This window comes from Parambassis ranga, chromosome 19, assembly GCF_900634625.1.
Source record: "Parambassis ranga chromosome 19, fParRan2.1, whole genome shotgun sequence".
Classification (NCBI taxonomy): Eukaryota; Metazoa; Chordata; class Actinopteri; family Ambassidae; genus Parambassis; species Parambassis ranga.
The window spans coordinates 5321130-5338646 of record NC_041039.1 but is presented as its reverse complement, the minus strand read 5'-3'; the positions used below and the strand labels follow the sequence as shown (position 1 = coordinate 5338646).

At 39.8% G+C, this 17517-nt stretch overlaps 1 protein-coding gene across 5 annotated transcripts; it reads left to right on the top strand.

The window, feature by feature from the left end:
* Nucleotides 1-285: 285 nt before the first annotated feature.
* On the top strand, nucleotides 286-10756 carry plekha1b (pleckstrin homology domain containing, family A (phosphoinositide binding specific) member 1b). 5 transcript variants are annotated; one of them, XR_003672270.1, is made up of 14 exons: nucleotides 286-363; nucleotides 1278-1465; nucleotides 2355-2411; nucleotides 2595-2640; nucleotides 3158-3255; nucleotides 3546-3671; nucleotides 4792-4929; nucleotides 5017-5085; nucleotides 6099-6163; nucleotides 6244-6307; nucleotides 6471-6560; nucleotides 7470-7543; nucleotides 8594-8775; nucleotides 9219-9355. XR_003672270.1 is itself a non-coding variant. In XM_028431891.1 (13 exons), the coding sequence occupies exons 2-13, from the start codon at nucleotides 1325-1327 to the stop codon at nucleotides 9487-9489; spliced, it is 1239 nt and encodes a 412-aa protein (XP_028287692.1). In that variant the 5' UTR covers nucleotides 286-363; nucleotides 1278-1324; the 3' UTR covers nucleotides 9490-9624. The 5 variants fall into 5 exon arrangements, 3 of the variants coding, with proteins under 3 accessions (XP_028287692.1, XP_028287691.1, XP_028287690.1); XR_003672271.1 differs by lacking the exon at nucleotides 7470-7543; XM_028431891.1 differs by lacking the exon at nucleotides 8594-8775 and having other exon boundaries at nucleotides 9219-9624.
* The last annotated feature ends 6761 nt before the right edge of the window (nucleotides 10757-17517 follow it).

Below are 17517 nucleotides of genomic sequence, written 5' to 3'. Positions count from 1 at the left end.
ATTTTTTAAACGTATTTATAATAATTATGTCAGTAGAAAAAAGTGCTATGTAAGTACATAGCTGATAATTAGTAATTATTTGATTCATAATAAACACACCTTTATTACATAAAATGTAATGAGGTGTACTTGAATATTATTATTATATTATTATTCAGGTGGACACTGTTTTCAGTTATTTCAATTTAAGTCATTAAATTCAAAGAAAGTCACTGATTTTATTTTGAAGTCCGCGCGGAAGGATCGCCATTGTGAACTTTTATTTATTTAAGCATCAAACCGGAAGTCGATAGTGTTTTCCGCAAGTAACTTGACGCTGGTGCCGGACAGCTGCCACACTGGACTCGGACTGAGCCGAACTGTGTAAGTAAACCCTCAACCCGCCGCTTTCATAGGCTGAGTACCGACACACGGGCTACGCTGTGTGTCGGTACTCAGACGAATATCCTCCCGGTGAAGAATAATTCAGAAGTGCAGAGTGTCGAAGAGACGGCTAATGGAGGCGGGAGAGGAAATCGTTCGATGTTTTAGGCCTGTGACAACAGTTTAATCTCAACAGGGGAGGAATTGTCTGTAGTGACTGTTTAAATGGACCATAGTGTTGTTATAGTTGTAACACACACACACACACACACATATATATCTGGCTCTGAAGACTGAAAGTAAAATTAATGGCGACAGTCGTGTAATTAAACAGCTGTAATTCAATTACATGTGGTCCAGTATGATTAAATATGAGTGGTAGAATATGCCTTTCTCATATTTCATATTCATATCTTTATCTTTACAGTATCCTTGCGTCAGCTAGCACTGAGCAATATTGTAATCCTCCTATAAATGTCCTAATATATTTTATAGAGCTTTACAGTGATACAGTTATAAACGTGTAACGCCACATTAATTAAAAGTGACATTCTGTATTTTTATTTATATATATTTTTATAATGATCATACTTGTGTTATTGTTTTGTAATGAACTAACCTCTAAATTGAGTTAATTAAATAATTAAATTAAAATTGTTTCTTATTTTTAACAATTTTATTCACATACCTTTCGAATTTTTCCCCTCCTGAATTTTAGAGAATTTAATTGACATTAAGCTGCATTTGAAACAATATTGCTGAAGTCCATGTTTGACATTAATAATTGAAACAGACAAAATCTAAACATGAACCAATCAGCTATATCTAGAGCTAAAAAAAGGGCACAGATATCATAGAATTCCTCAGACTAAAGGAAAAAAAAAGATCCTACACTTTGTCCCGCCTCCCGGCAGACTTCCTGTGATGCCCCAGGACGGGCTGATCTGGTCGGAGGTTTGCGATGCCTTACGTGGACCGACAGAATCGCATCTGTGGCTTCCTGGACATCGAGGAGAATGAGAGCAGCGGCAGGTTCCTTCGCCGTTACTTCATCCTGGACACCCAACAGGGCAACCTGCTGTGGTACATGGACAACCCACAGGTAAGGCTCCATTTTAAGTGAGTTGCCAGTTTTGTAAACATCTGCTGCAAAAACACTTACTTTGATGGTTAGAACAAGTAACAACCTAGAGAACGATTACACATACCGGAATTTGTTTAGATGAAATAGAACCAGAGCTCTTTGGTCACAGAGATGTGGCCGTGGAGAGCTGTATAACTCAAAAAACATGATTCACACAGTCAAACATGGTGGTGGCAGTATGATGCTGTGGTGATGCCATGAGTCCATACCTGAAGACAGATCAAATCTGGAGGAGAACCAAAGAGGTCGGACAGGATTCGAACATAGCGAAAATTACACCATGTGTCAACAAAAAGGATACACAACTGTCTTATTAGCATATATCATTGGGGGGGTTGTATATACGTTTTGGGAATAATTTTGTATTAAGTATTAGCACAAACAAAAAAATCAACTCAAATTGTATACAAGCATTAAAAATATGACAAATAACACGAAAGACGTTACATATTTTAAGGTTATGTTTCACATAAGCCCTTATCAAACAAATCTGAGCCGTCTGATTGCTGCCAAAAAACAAACAAACAAAAAAGCACCCAAAATCAAGCCAATAAACAGGAACCAGAACAAAACATTTGTCAGGGTAGTAGTACATGAGGAGCATTAGGTTTCCCACAGTTGGGGAACTCAAAAACTGCAGCTTCATACAGAAAGCAGATACAAACCATCAAATGCGTGTCATATTTTGCAGCATTAACTTGTTTAAAATGTTTCTTTTTTGTTTGTTGAGGAAATAAGGTCAAACCAAAGCATATTGTACTACTGCTTTTACTTCTGCTTTTGTTTTACTTCAAATAACATCGAAAATAAAAGTTCTTTTCTTTTTTTCTAATTTGTTCCTGTTTAGAATCTGCCTAAAGGTGCAGACAAGGTGGGATCTCTTAAACTTACCTATATTTCTAAGGTAGGTTCTGCTCCAAAAAAATGTCTATAGTAACATCACATATTTACACTTTCTTCAGCATCATCGCTCATTTCTGATAGTTGTCTGTATATGTGTATATTCGACTACACTTATGCGATCCTTTATGATACAGTATGATGTGACCAGTTAACACATGTGGTTGACACGTACTCTCTCCGTCAGGTCAGTGATGCCACCAAACTCAGACCAAAGGCAGAGTTCTGCTTTGGTAAGTTCTCTCTGACTTTATTTTTGGTCTGTTTATATTAAATATTATATCTTTTACTGCATTACTACAATGTTGAAAACAATAGAGTGTTTCCAGAGGCCTAAAACCTTTCTCCTTCCTTGTTTCCTTCCTTCCTCGTCTTTCCTCCTTCTGCCCTAGCTCCATTTTTTTTTGTTTCCTCCCTCTTCCTCCCGCTTTTCCTCATCTGTTAGGTTTATTTCCTCTCTTTTGTCCCCTTTGCTACTTGTTGTTCCTCTACTGGCAAACAGTAGCTTGTGTCACTCAATAGGAGGAAACTGTACAATGATGATGACCTGACCTGTGTTTGTGTGTTTGTATGTGTGTGTGTCTGTGTATTTGCATCTGGATGGGATGTTAACACACACACACACACACACACACACACACACACACACACACACACACATCCTCTACCTCTGAGAAACATGTATATATTTTTAGATTTCTATGAAGCTGTGTTTCTCGTCTTCTATCAGTTTTTTTTGTCTCCCTGCAGTTATAAACGCTGGGATGAGGAAGTTTTATCTGCAGGCCAATGACCAGCAGGATTTAGTGGAATGGATCAGCGTACTCAACAATGCTACCAAGATTACTGTGAGCCTCACACACACACACATACATATACACATACACATATACAGATCAATAGGTGACCCTGTTTCTCCTGCTGTTGTTGTATGCCTCGGGCTACAGCAGATGGAAAATTACCCATCAGGCCAGAGAGATAGTTCAGAGAGTAAAGGGGCTTGTATGTCCACCTGCAGTTGTTGCAAGTATTCCTGACATGACTATATCCTGCTATGGAATGTGCTATGCTATGTGGCATCCTAACAGTTAAATCACGATATACTAATGTCTTTATGTGTATGTGCTTGTTTTTTTAGGTGCCAAAACCTGGAGAGGGTCACAGCGCCCAAGCTGAAACTCCTCAAGAAATACTTGGGGCTATGAAACAGGTCTCCTACAGGACGGAGATCATAGGAGGGGTCCCTATTATCACAGCTACACAGGTAACCGACTCACACATACCACTGTGTGTGGTATTAGCAGCAGCTCAGCAGGTCTAGTCCTGTCTGTGTTGGTATGCAGCCACAAATCTGAGCATGCAGGCACAAGAGTGACAGCGTGTTTGACGGCTGGTTTCTACGGCAGCTGCATTGTGACAAAACAAGGTTTGAGGGCTTGGACAAAAAAAAATGAATAGAATAAATGCAACATGATATCTCATCAAAGTTAAAAGGCTTATTGTAAAATATTATCTAGAAGAGTACTGCAATATCTCTTTTATATTATTATTTTAGTTTTTTAATTTAGACACATACATGGATGCAGATATATACACATCATTTATACACATGTAAAAAGAAAAGAAAAAAAAAGAAAATAGATTTCAGAATTCCCATAAAAAAACTAGTGCTGCAAAAGAAAAGAGAAGAGAAAAATAAAGGAGAAATAGAAAGTATAATGATAATAATAGCAATGAGCATACTATATCATTTATAGCGGCACCAGCACACCTGTCCATAGATTTTAACATTTCTTAGTGGTATGTTGTAAATTATGCATTTTCCCAGTGGAAGAAGGATAGTCTATGAATGTAACATGGCGACTGTGGGGACGTGTAAAACAGACCATCTTATATAGATTGTATACTGTGATTGGATGGATGAACGATGGAGAAGATGCATGTGAGAACAGTGCTCAGCCTTATCATTGAACTACAGTAAACGTCCAATTATCATAACAGATACAAATCAGATAGGATGTGTCTTATTTTGGTAATATTTGTCAGTGGGCAGAAGCAGAATAAGGTTCTGGTGTTCAAAGGTCAAATTATAGTTGAAAATGATGCCAAGGTTTTTGGCCACAGGTGTAAACATTTTTGTCATAGTGGGCCAAAAAAACTGGGTGGCTGCAGTGTTTAAAGCATTTAAATGCAGGAACTTAGATGACATTCAGCTTTGGACTGAGGTCATGCATTCATAGAGGAAGTATAGTTGTTTGGTTTGAAAAGTACATTTGAGTATCATCTGCATATCTTCGTAATCGATATTTTTGCACTCATCACCAACTGCTTTCAATTTTCAAATTGATTTCTTACATACAGAGATAAACTTATGTTTGTTTTAGGAGCAGGGGGAGGGGCAGAATGGTGCAGAACGTGGAGGTGTCAAGAGGGCTCAGAATCAGCTGCCATACTTCCTATCCAGAGGAGCTCAGGACCAGGCCGTTATCAAGGCCGGATACTGTGTTAAACAAGGAGCTGTGGTGAGACAACACCTCATACCTACTGTGCTGATTTGGTGCATTTCTTAGTCTGTTTTAACTTGCCACTGTTATCCTACTTTTTCACAGATGAAAAACTGGAAGAGGAGGTACTTCATGCTGGATGAAAATGCTGTCAGCTACTATAAATCAGACCTGGTGAGGAAATAGTTTTGGTTGTTTACAGGAAGTCAGCTCCTACCTTGGGTACACATACTGAATGTTATGTCCCATAAACTTTCCCACAACAATAAACCTGTTCTAGTGTTTGTTATTAGCAACAGTAAAGACAAACACTTAGAGAGCTCTGCAATACTTGGTCTGCGTCTCAACACGCAGCAGCATGCGTCCTGAATACCTCCTCATATGATCCACGTGTCGACAGATTAGTTTTAACCACAGCCTGTCTGTGCACATACATATGGACACACCCAGTGTGTATATATGTGTGTGTGTGCCTCAGTGTGTTGATGCCTTTGTAGGTATAAAATACATACTTTTAACGGTGCAGCTGTTGAAAAGTGTCCTTTCCTGATTCACAAAGACGTCAGAGCTGAGTGTGATCGCAAGCATACAGCGAGGTAAAAGGGATACAGGGAGGTGCTTCTGGTTTCAGAAGTATTTCTCCACCAAGTAAATTCAGTCAGCAGAGAGATAGTTGTCTGTATATATGTGTAGAGGGTCTAGTAAACATGTCATGTCAGGTCCGAAAGTTAGTACTCCCTCTTTTAATTCTTGTTTAAAAACATACAAATCAGCTGATCATAATGGGTCTCAGTATCAGGCAAATACCACTTCAGACAAACAACAAAATATAAATGTTGTCATAGTGCCACTTTTTTTTAACAAAAATGAAGCCAAAAAGAAAAAAAACATGTTCAATTGTGTCTTACTGCTTCCATAAATTACAAAAATTAGTTGAGCTGCAGCAGGTGTACAGACCTCTAAAAACAGACGTTTTTGACTGTTTGCACGGTGGTGCTTGACATCGTGTATAACTCCTCATGCACATCTTTGGAATGTGGAAAGAAGCCAGAAAAAAAGGCCTCAACTAGCTGGCAGGTTCAAACCTGGAACCTTGCTTGTTAGAGGACAGCGCCAGCCACTTCATCACAAGAAGATAAAAAGACATGACAGTCTATAATGATTGCCTCTCCTCTTGATTTTCACAGGAAAGGGAGGCACTGAGAGTCATCCCACTCAAGGAAATCCACAAAGTTCAGGAGTGTAAACAGAGGTCAGTTAGTTTCATTGTTAGCTGATGAATCTTCTTTCAGGGAACATACCATTATAGCACCTCTGTCTTGCCGTCTACAGTGAGCTGATGATGAGGGACAACCTGTTTGAGATGGTCACCAGCTCCAGAACCTTCTACATACAGGTAACACTGAGACACTGGATGTCATATCATCAAAGCAGTGTCAAATATGCAACCATCACATAGCAAACTGTGAAGCTAGCATTCCTGAAGGATAGACAGATTTATCATTGAAATACATTTAATTAATTACAGCAAATCAATTTACATCTCCTTCTCTTGTCAGGCTGACAGTCCAGAGAACATGCACAGTTGGATTAAGGCCATCTCGGGGGCGATCGTGGCCCAGCGCGGCCCGGGACGCTCTGCTAACACTGTAGGTATCCTATTAAGTATACTGTAGGTACCCAAGAGTTTTACATATACTTGGGGAAAAATACCTTTATATGGCACAATATTAGATTCATTTTTATTGACAGTTCACTGACATGAAGATATTTCTTTTTAATATTTGATATTTGGACACAACATGAACACAATTTTGACTGGTCTGTGAAGTCACTGAGACCCCATTACTTTATTATATTATATTATTATTATTATTATTATATAATATGATATTAATGGCGCTATTGCCTTTCATATTTAAGCCAGTTTAGTGCTGCCTGCTTGTGGCCATAGGACATTACTGCAGTACACAAAAAGAGATTTTATGCAGAAAAAGTTTACAATTTAATGGCAGGTAGGCGTTATTGAATATGTATGTATTTATATGTTCATTATATTAATGTAATCTACATGATATGTGACGAACACAGATATCTGATCAGTATTTTTTTTAACTTTTTCAGGAGTTTTACAAGCGATGATGATAATGATTGAAATGTTGCTGATTTTATTGCTCTCTCTCTCTCTCTCTCTCTCACTCACACACACACAAATGCACAGACACACATAACTTGCAATATTTATCCGTCTATGTCCGTCTTTTCTCTTTGTTTGAAGAGTTTTCTTCCAAAACTACACAATTGTCCACCAGAACAACAAAGTACCAAAATAAAAATAAGCTTAAAAGCATTTCAAGGCCACAACAGTAAGCTGCATATCTGTCTATAGACATATTTAAATATGCCTATTCCAATATTTAACGTCAGTGTTAAACAGCTGCAGCGTGTTCAACTAAAGTGACCCCGGGACGAACCTCGGTGGATGTGCTTGTGGTGTGTTTGGAAAGAAGCTTTTCACATCACCCGTACTGAGCTGTGCTGTAAACTGTTGTTTTCAGATCCGTCAGGCCAGAAGGCTGTCCAGCCCTTGTATACAGAGGTTTACACCATTCTGCAGTGGTGAATGCAGCACGTATGTGACCCCCCCAACCACCCCCACCCCACCCCTCCCAAAACCTGACGATTCACTGCAGCTTCTACCTTTAATAATCATCAACTCTGTGCTCCAAACATATTTTCTGGGTCCTTCCTGCATCTTTATTTTTAGTAGGCGGTACAAACGGCAGATTGTTGTTGTCTTCAGCTCAGTCTGAACCAGTGGGAAAAACCCTTTAAAATCACAGCTGGACACTGAAGTAACAGCACATGGAGACTTTGTTTGAGGGTTTTTCTCTTGAATATGGGCAAAACCTGACCTCTTTCTACCTACATCCAAATGTGATCTGAGCTCCACATTGCAGATGTGTGTGATATTAGCTTAATATCTTCAGTGATAATCATGTCAAGAGTGTGATGCTGATTCTTTGCAGCTACAGGAGAATGTTATAGAGTTTAAAACAAGGATTACAACCAGTAAAATTATGATAACACAGTAAAATTATCTGCGTTATCATCAATATGAATGTTAACATCACCAGAATTAATGGTGGAGTAAAAAATTAATAGCTAAATTTGGCTATAAAACGACCTTTTTAACAAGACATCTATCTGGTTGCTAGGGGTAACATAAAATACAAAAAATGTATAAAGCAATGATCGGTGTTGTTATCTAAAAACTCCCAGGGTGTAGTTTGATTTAGGTGGAAAACACTGTGCTGTACAAGTACTGCATGTGTGCTACATGAAGCAGGCCTGGAAGTTGACCTTTGACCCCAGAGTTAAGCTTATCATTTCATGCCTCATTTCTAAGTTTTGCTGTCAGCATCCTCACCCATGCAGGTGCCGTTGATTTCTTCCTGCTGTTCCTTTGACATCACAGCTCGTGCACAGCTTGTGCAAACATAACAACATAACACTACCCTCATTTCTTTATAACTTTCACAGCGTTCCTGATTCCCAGCAGGACAAAAACCAGATCCATCAAGAACCTTTTCTTTTCTTTTTTTTCCTGCTAACCCACTGTCATGTTTCTGTTTTTTCCTCTTTCCTGTTTGTGTGTGTGTGTGTACATGTGCTTTTTCAGAGAGTGAGGTGTGACAGTGACGTACTAACCTTCCCCAACAAATGAGCCCACGTCGCCTTCTTCCCGTCCCCTCCCTCTACTGCTCATCGTCCAGTCACCGAGCCCCACTGCCTCTCAGCTTCTTTAGCAACCGCTGCTTTGATCCTGTCCTGCTCCTTGGCAACTGCAGCATCACTTGTTTCGTACGTGTTGCCCGTAACTGCATGTTTTTTTTGTTCAAAGTCCGGATTGACGCCATTTTATTTCAAACACTGTAATCCCTCACATAATTTTATTTTAAACTCAGGTACAGTTTGTACATTTAAGCCTCCATTGTCATTGCTGTGACTTGCCTCTGGCTGCCATCTTGCAAAATATCATGTCTGTTTCATTTAATAAATAAATATTAATTGCATGTTTTGTGTTAAATTGCAGGTTAGAATTTAGAAGTTGAATGTTTCTTTGTTCACCAGCAAGTGAGGTGAACAAATTAATCTTAAACTTCCAGATTATAATCTGCAGATTAATGAGATGCCATCACCTTTTAGTCTCTATCCACCATCCATCCATCTGCCTCATCCATCCCTCACATCCACCTCCTCTTTGTCTCACACCTCCCCTCTGTTCTTCCTCTCTGTCTCTCCAGGAACGCAGCGACCACTCCCCTCCCTCCCCAACATCCACCTCCTCCACCTTCTACTACAGCCTCGATCAGGAATCGCAACACCCGCAGTCCTCCTCCTCCTCCTCAGGGACCACCTCAGCGGGTGCTCAGCCTAACGCTGGACACACACCGCCAGGACAACTTCCTGGGCCTCCTCCCATGGAGGCTAAGCGGCGTCCAGTCAGTGATGATGCCCCTGCCTTCGGCACGCTCCCGCCTCTCCCTGCAGGAGACGGTGCAACCTTCAAAGTGACAACGGAGGAGGAGGAGGAGGAGTTGCAGTGGGGAAGCCTCGTCAAAATCTCCCAGCTGGGGCTGGAGGAGGTGAACCGTCTCCCCACTGAGGATTCTGACATGCAGCTGACGCTGATCTGATGGCATTTCTATACAGTCCTCCATATGCTGAGGCTGCTTGGTGGGCTAAGTAGACGTCCTGTCTGGCCAAACAATCCTCCTAAAAAACATCCCGGGACCAGTTTTTTGTATGTTTGTGCACATGTGGGATTCTTCCTCCTGCTGTTTTCCTTCACTTTGTCTTCCTGTGTGTTTCTCCTGGCAAAAATCTGTACAGGGTTGCAGTGGTTGCGTAAAACATGGCGTGGCGGCCAGGTACTCAGGCGCCGTGTTTTACCAAGAATACAAAGTTTGCCATTTTTTGTTTGTTACAGCCAGTTACTTAGACATTACTGCAAGTGTCAGAAAAGTTCCTCAGTTTACTTTTGAAGACAATCCCGCTTCATAGTACAGACTCTTTATCCCATGTTCCCACCTGGAGGGCCGTCACTTCCTGGCTTCCCTACTCTCTGTGAGGTCATCTGTCAAACAGATTAGCACTGAGGTCCAGATTCACTAAAGTTGCATTCCAGCTATTCAAATTCACCAGCTGACAGTGTCTTTTTCATTACTGGATTTGAAATTAATTTTAAACACAGATTATATTAACAATGCAACTGTTATTTATTGTGGGTTTGGTTGTGCCTGCTAGCACACAGTTTGCTTCTGCTATTAGACCAAAGCCTCATTCCTAATTTTTACAACCTGCAGATAATCAGGGTGGATTGCTCATTTAAAGGTTTTAGTAAAATAATCCAGTTAAAAATACATAAAATGGTGAAAATCCATCAATAATATGACTCACTGTACTCGTTACTGTTACTCATTAACACATACCGTGATGTAATTTTTTTTCTAGTTATAAAAATGTGGTGTGACCAGATTATTAATCTGGAGCTGGAAACTGCCAGCACAAAGCCTGGTTGTGGGAGTTTTTTGATTATTATTATTATTTACAGTGATGAAAATATGTTGTTTACTGACTTTTATACACTAGTGTGCATGATTGCATGCACACACACACACACACCACTCCTTCACCCCTGTGTTCCCTGTTTAATATAAACTGGGTAAAGTGCCTGCATTGTTCTTTCTATAGAGTTAAAAAGATGAGCTGTTTTGACCCTTTTTATTGTGATTCTAAGACCATGTGCTCTATTTATTAAAAGAAATTAAAACATTTTAAATGGGCTGACTTTATATGCCGTGATCAAGCCTTGTCATGTGGGTGTGCGCCCACTAGGCGTCACCGATCCCTCCTTTCAGGCAGCTTGTGTGGATGGAGGAAGCCTACATTCTTCATGCTGCTGCGTCATTGGGTGGAGACTCTCCAAATAAACTCTTCTGAGGCTGTTGTTGGTCATTAGGTCATGATTGCTGGATGACGGCTGCACAGTATCAGTCTCACTGCTCTATAAAGTGCCGCAGTCACATCCCACAACATGTGGAGTTGCGTAAGAAGAACATAAACCAATGTGATTGAGACTTTTATCTGAGCATTGTAGAGAAACACTGACTAAAAAAACATTTGGTGCAACTTCCTGCATTCTTGTGCTAATGTATTTTGCTGTCAGCTATCATGTTTAACAATATAATAACATTTTATTATTATATTATTATTATAATATAGTAAATAAAAAATATGATAAGAAAATACAACATATTGCATTTTATTTAAAATACTATTTATTTTTAAAATAATATTTTACAATAAAATATGTTTATATATTATATTATTGTAAAATAATATTTTAAAAATAAATAGTATTTTACATTTTTCATTTTTTATATAAAATAAAAACAGGAGCATACAAAAAACTTACAACATTACATGTCACAAAAGCACATAAAATAGTTACAAAAATAAAATTTTATTTTAGTGCCCCACAAAAGCCAAGACTTCTGACCTAGCTGGAGGCAGGAGTAGGCCCACCCCACTGTTTCCATATCAACATAGAAATGTTTATTTTCAGTCAACCAGTTTTGACACAGGCTACAAAACTTTATGATAATTTGTAACATTTTGTTTTGATAATGTAAAGTCTATGTGATGACTTAAGGTTCACTTCAGGTCGGCCAGTTGGCTGAGCCAGGATCCAAAACCACAGGGCAGCATTGTAAATAGCTCCTTTGGAGCGAGGTGCTTCTGTCTCACTTGCGTGGATTGTTAAAGAAAAGCTTTTCCAGATGAAGTCTGGATGTTAGTTTGTCAGTGACAGACAAGAAATGTGATGCAGAAAAGCAACAGTGGCTTACATGAGTCACCTAGCTGACAATCCAGATGGATGCACTGCAAGGACCTACTTACAGTTGTCAGTCCTTTTCATCTCTCACATTCTGTCTTGTACCTCTACTTACAGTCAGGTTGCCCTGATCTGTGGCTGTCTTAATGTGAAATTAAGCTGACCCCCCCCCCCCCATTACACAACCTGCCATCTTGTGATTTAAGCTGTGGAGTTTTTTTTTTTACATTGAACTGTATTATTTAATGAAGCCACAACTGCTGTTCAGCACGAAACAAGAGAAATGGGAGCGAGGGATGAGGACATATTTTAAAATGGGCCCCTGCTAATGGACTTCAGAGGGAAAGGGCCATGTGTTCCTTCAGAGAAATAGAGAGAGAGAGAGAACATTTACATTATTATTAACCCCACCACCCACCCACCCACAAACACCAAAATTAAAAAAGAAGGAGCAGCAATCCTTCTGCTGTCAGTGTACATAGAACCTGTTTGATCCACCACTGGTTTCTGAATGATTCCAGATTCCTGGTCATGGGTTAGAAAAGTGTGCTCTATCCTCAGACGAGCTCCTACCAAACCATTCAGACTCTGCACCACATCAGTCCAACCCTGACCCAACATCTGGTTCTTCCTGGTCTTCCACATTATTAACTTTGCAGACCCAAACAAAACCTTGAGCAGAACAACAGTTGGTATTTTTCCAGCTACATATTTAGGCTCAAAAACAAACAAGGGAACAGAGAAATTTGGCATTAAAACAAAGAATATTAATCATCTGTGGAAGCTATAAAACACTAAAAACATCAGCCAATCCTCCGGGACGACCCTGCGCTCTAAAGAAAACTAGTGAGAGATGTGTCTAAAGAGCCGAGAACAACTGCAGAGACACTAGTGAAGGATTTAACCAGGTCTGGACCTGAAGAGTCAGAGAAGATATTCACTAGAGTCCTGCACAGGAATGGACTGTCAGGTTGAAGACCAAGCAGAAAGACACCTCCAACACCTTTGGAACTATACAGTCCCCACTGAAAGAGGTTCAGGTGGTAGATCTAAGAGAGATTCGACATCCAACACACTGCACAAAGCCTCGACTTAAACCTGATTGTGACGTCGTTGCCATTGTTTGTCCCGACTCTCACCGTCAGCATCAAAGCTCTGACGTGTTTAGAGGAGGACTTCACTGGACTGTTTGGACTGATGGAAGCGGTGCGAGCCTGAGTCATCTTCACAGACAAACACACATATACAAATACATTGGGACATGTATGCGCTCTACGCAGGCCAGACAGCTGCACGTACTCCAAGTCTTTTTCACGCTCTGTTTTTCACTTGGACACATATAAATCACAACATTACTGCTGACTGACTCAACTTGAGTGGAATTAGATTGATAGATTTTACACTCACACACACTCTGTGTGTGTGTGTTTCTGGGAAAAGCAAATTGTTTGAATGGCCTCCAGCAGTCTTCACATCATAAATAGGAATGATGAGCTGTCCAAGTGAAGCTGGAGCCAGAGAGTCAGGCAGACCAGGGACATTTCCACTCAGACATTTGTTTTATTTTATCTGTTTAATGTTAACATTGAAGCACTTTACATGCAACTATTTAAATAAAAAAAAGTATGCGTTCCAATGTTAGAGATTCCGGTGTGTTTTGTGATTGAACATAATCTAACTTCCTGCTTAATGTGCTTTGTTGTAAGGCTGAGATTCTATAAGAACCATCAAAATCCCTATACATGGATCCACCAATCTCTACCAAGACCTATAGCCTACTACTAAACTTGTCAAGAATGGTGAGTGTGAGGACCCAAATGCAGGACTAGATGCAGTAAGAGGTTAACATAGGTTTATTATTTCACAGTCAGGTGATCCATCTAAAACAGGCAAAAGTGCAGACTCAAAAAGGGCTAGACAAAGACGGAAAATGCAAAAGACCAAGTTGAGTTCATACCCAGGAAACTGAACCAAGATACTAAGGCTTGAAACACAAGATGGCCACACAAACCACACAAGATGGTCTGAGAGGAAAGCTCTGAAGGGAACACGATGAGACACAGGTGAAACACATTTGGGCGGGGCAGGCAATCAGAGGGAGGGAACACAAGAGGAAGTAAAACACATAGACACACAAGGGAACAGGGTTTTTTTTTTTAAAAAAAAAAGGAAATAGCAAATCAACCCAAGAAAAATACAACACAAAAATAACCAAAAGCTAAGATATAACTAGAAAACATGAACAACAAAAATACCAGATCATGACAAAGCTACTTTACTGACGATACCAGGCCTCCCAGAAACAAGCACAATTTTCCCTTTATGACCCATTGTTGGAATTTCTATAACCCAATCTTCCAACACATCCTCACAAAATACAATGCCACATTTGGTTGATAATACATGGTTATGTTTATACTAATGTAACATATGGACAGATTGCCTAACATCATCCAATCGTAGCACAGATATACCTGCAAAGGTCTGCATAAGGAGGTAGGGTTCAGGCCAGTGGGTGTACATGCAAAGTGGCATACTTTCATTCAAGTTGGTGAACACTTAGCTGCCAGAGAAATACACACACATACATTTTCAAGGACTGAAATATCAACCTTGTGTTGAGAAATCATTAGTCACCTGACATCTATATGGGCCATCTTAGAGCCCATCCTTGAAAGTAAACAGGACCACTCGGAATCAGACACCTCAATCATCAACTATGGGCTAACTTTATCAGTTTACACGAACTAAGGATGAAAGATGCTTTTTTAAAAGCCGAAAATCCCAAAACAAAACGTAAACACAAAGAGAAGAATATTCACAAACACAAAACAAAGCTCAAACGAAAGACAGAAACCTCAGACAAACAGTCAAAGACATAAGACAAGACAAGACAAGATAATCCTTTATTAGTCCCACAGAGGGGAAATTTCTTAGGTGAGAGTCAGATTATACAACCACCATTAAGACATTACCACCCTTTAAGGATCAGTGGAACCAAATGGTCTAATAGATTTCTCCCAGAACTCCTTCTTTAGCCGGTGAACCCTGATATAATCGATGCAGGTCTTCCCATTTCTATGGTGACGTGGGTGGCCACAGCAACACACACAAACAGTAAGAAAAGAAAGATGGATGAAAATCCCTTTCTTCTCCGGGACCAATGTGCTGCAGCGGGAGAAGCCGAGTGGCCCACTGGGTCCAAAGTCAGGAAGAAAAGTCATGAATCATCTGACAGGGCGATGGTCCACAAGCGTCTCTGCTGGCCTCCAGAGGCTGAGCCGCTCATTACACCACTCTCATGACTGATCACTGCATGCTATGCTTTTCCATTGTTCCTCCAGCACACTGTAGAGAATAAACATTACTTTATTTTTCTCTGGTAGAGTCATATTTACAGTTACAATGTGGATTTACAATGATACTATGAAGTCTATGCTTTAACTGAGCGACCCTGCAAGCATTTGATTAACACCTAAAAGTGAGGATTGGTATGTTGCAGCAGCACACAGACCAGGGTCCATTACAGGAATCCATCAAATCTGGAGGAGCATGACTATTCCTCAGTATTTGGCCTCAAAGTTATCAAGCAATAAGCATTAAAATATAACAAAAACACATTTTGTAGTTCCACAAGAAAAAAACTACTAACAGACAAGAGTTTTATGACAAGTTACATATTGTGTGGAAACATATAAAAAAAAATCAAATTCAGATTGTTAAAAGATGAAATATGAAGTGAGAATGATGAGGGTATGACATACAGCAATGATCCCTGGTTGGAAAGACACCAAGAACATTGTGGTCATTGTGGCACACACAAAACCACGTTCATAAAGAATGAGAGCACTATATCTGTTTGAAGCCACTTTTAAAAACATTCAAATCACTCACTTTGTCACATTTGTGGGTCTCACTCTCACCGTCTCTCTCCTCCCTTTATCAATAAGATTTATGGGTCACCAGCTTTAGTCCAACAAACACTTCAACACACACACACATACACACTCATTCTCTCTTTCTTTCTTCAGGGATCAAACTCTGGGTGTTTTCCTTTGGCTTCTTCCTGCATCAATAACTGGAAAGTCTGCAGCCGCTGGAGAAGTCTGACCCAAACAAAACAGCAGCAGCTCTGTGGTATAAGTTAAGTGGAACAAGAAGGAAAGGGAGCCGAGGGGAGGCAGTGCAGGAATATGCAGAGCTGATTGTTGGTCAATAATGTGTAAATATTTACCAATCAAAATACAAGTAAAAAATAAGGATGGATATTGTGGCTCCATTTACAGAAAAAAAATAAGCCAAGAAAAACACATGTACAACTCTATGTCCACACTTTCTGCTTCCATAGGATTTAATTGTGTGAGCTGCAGCAGGTGCTGCTGATCATCAGTCCTTATCAGCAGGTGTGCAGACCTCTATGTTTTGACAATTTATTCACAAGTGGAAAAATCATTCAAGACGGCTGTTTATCTTCACAGGAGTTTGTTTGAAGGGTTACCAGAAGAATGACTCTTCTGTCTAAAAAAGCACATGGAAGCAAGACTGAGGTTTACAAAACTGCATCTAAACAAAGACCAACACTTGAGGAACAATGTCCTATGGACACATGAGACCAAAGTGGAGTTGTTTGGTCTTAATGCTCACCACCATGTCTGCTGAAAACCAAACACAGCATTTCAGCAGAAACACCTCATACACACTGTCAAGCAGGGTGGTGGTGGAGGACTGATGGTTTGGACTTGTTTTACAGACACAGGACATGGACATCTTGCAGTCATGGAGTGGACCATGAAGTCTTCTGTACACCAGAGTGTTCTAGAGACAAATGTGAGTCCATCTGTCTGACAGTTAAAGCTGGGTGGAAATTGACTCATACAACAGAACAATGATCCAAAACACAGCAGCTAATCTACATCAGAATGACTGAAAATCAAAGAATCAAGGTTTTGGAATGGACTAGTCAAAGTCCAGACCTCAACCTGATTGTAATGCTGTGGTGGGACCTTAAGAGATTTGTGCATAAGAGAATGTCCAAATACCTCAATGAACTGAATCAATGTTGTGAAGAAGAATGGAGCAAAACTCTTCCACATTCATATGAGACACCATCAAGTCATACAGGAAACCATTACTGCAAGTTATTGCTGCTAAAAGTGGATTTACAAACTGTTGAATCATGGGGGAACTTAGCATTGTACACATGTTTTGTTTTGTTTTGCTTAGCCTATACAGTATGTCATGGTGGGAAAAATGCTGTTATTCGTCTGAGTAGAGAAAACAAATTAAAACAAAGAATACTAACTTTTAAACATGACTCTACAAGTGTCCCATACTGACTGAATGAACAGCATTGTGGCTTCATGCAAAAAGCTCTATTTTAAGATGAAGTAAGACCAAGCACACACCCCAGTCATTATTATTATAATACAGTCCCAAATGAAAACAAATGAACATTTCAGGACACAAATCACTGAGTCCAACAATGTTGCCTGCAGAGCATCAAGAATCCATTAGTTACCCTGTCAAATAATGACATAATGATCACATGACAGCTCGTATGATGTCACAGAAACTTGCATGGGCTCAGAACTATTGATTGTTTGGCATCAATGCTCTTCTCTACACAAATCAGTGAGCCGTTGTGCAACTTCACTATTTAGTTTAAGTTGCTAATGTGTGTGTTTACACACTTATTGGAAAAATCA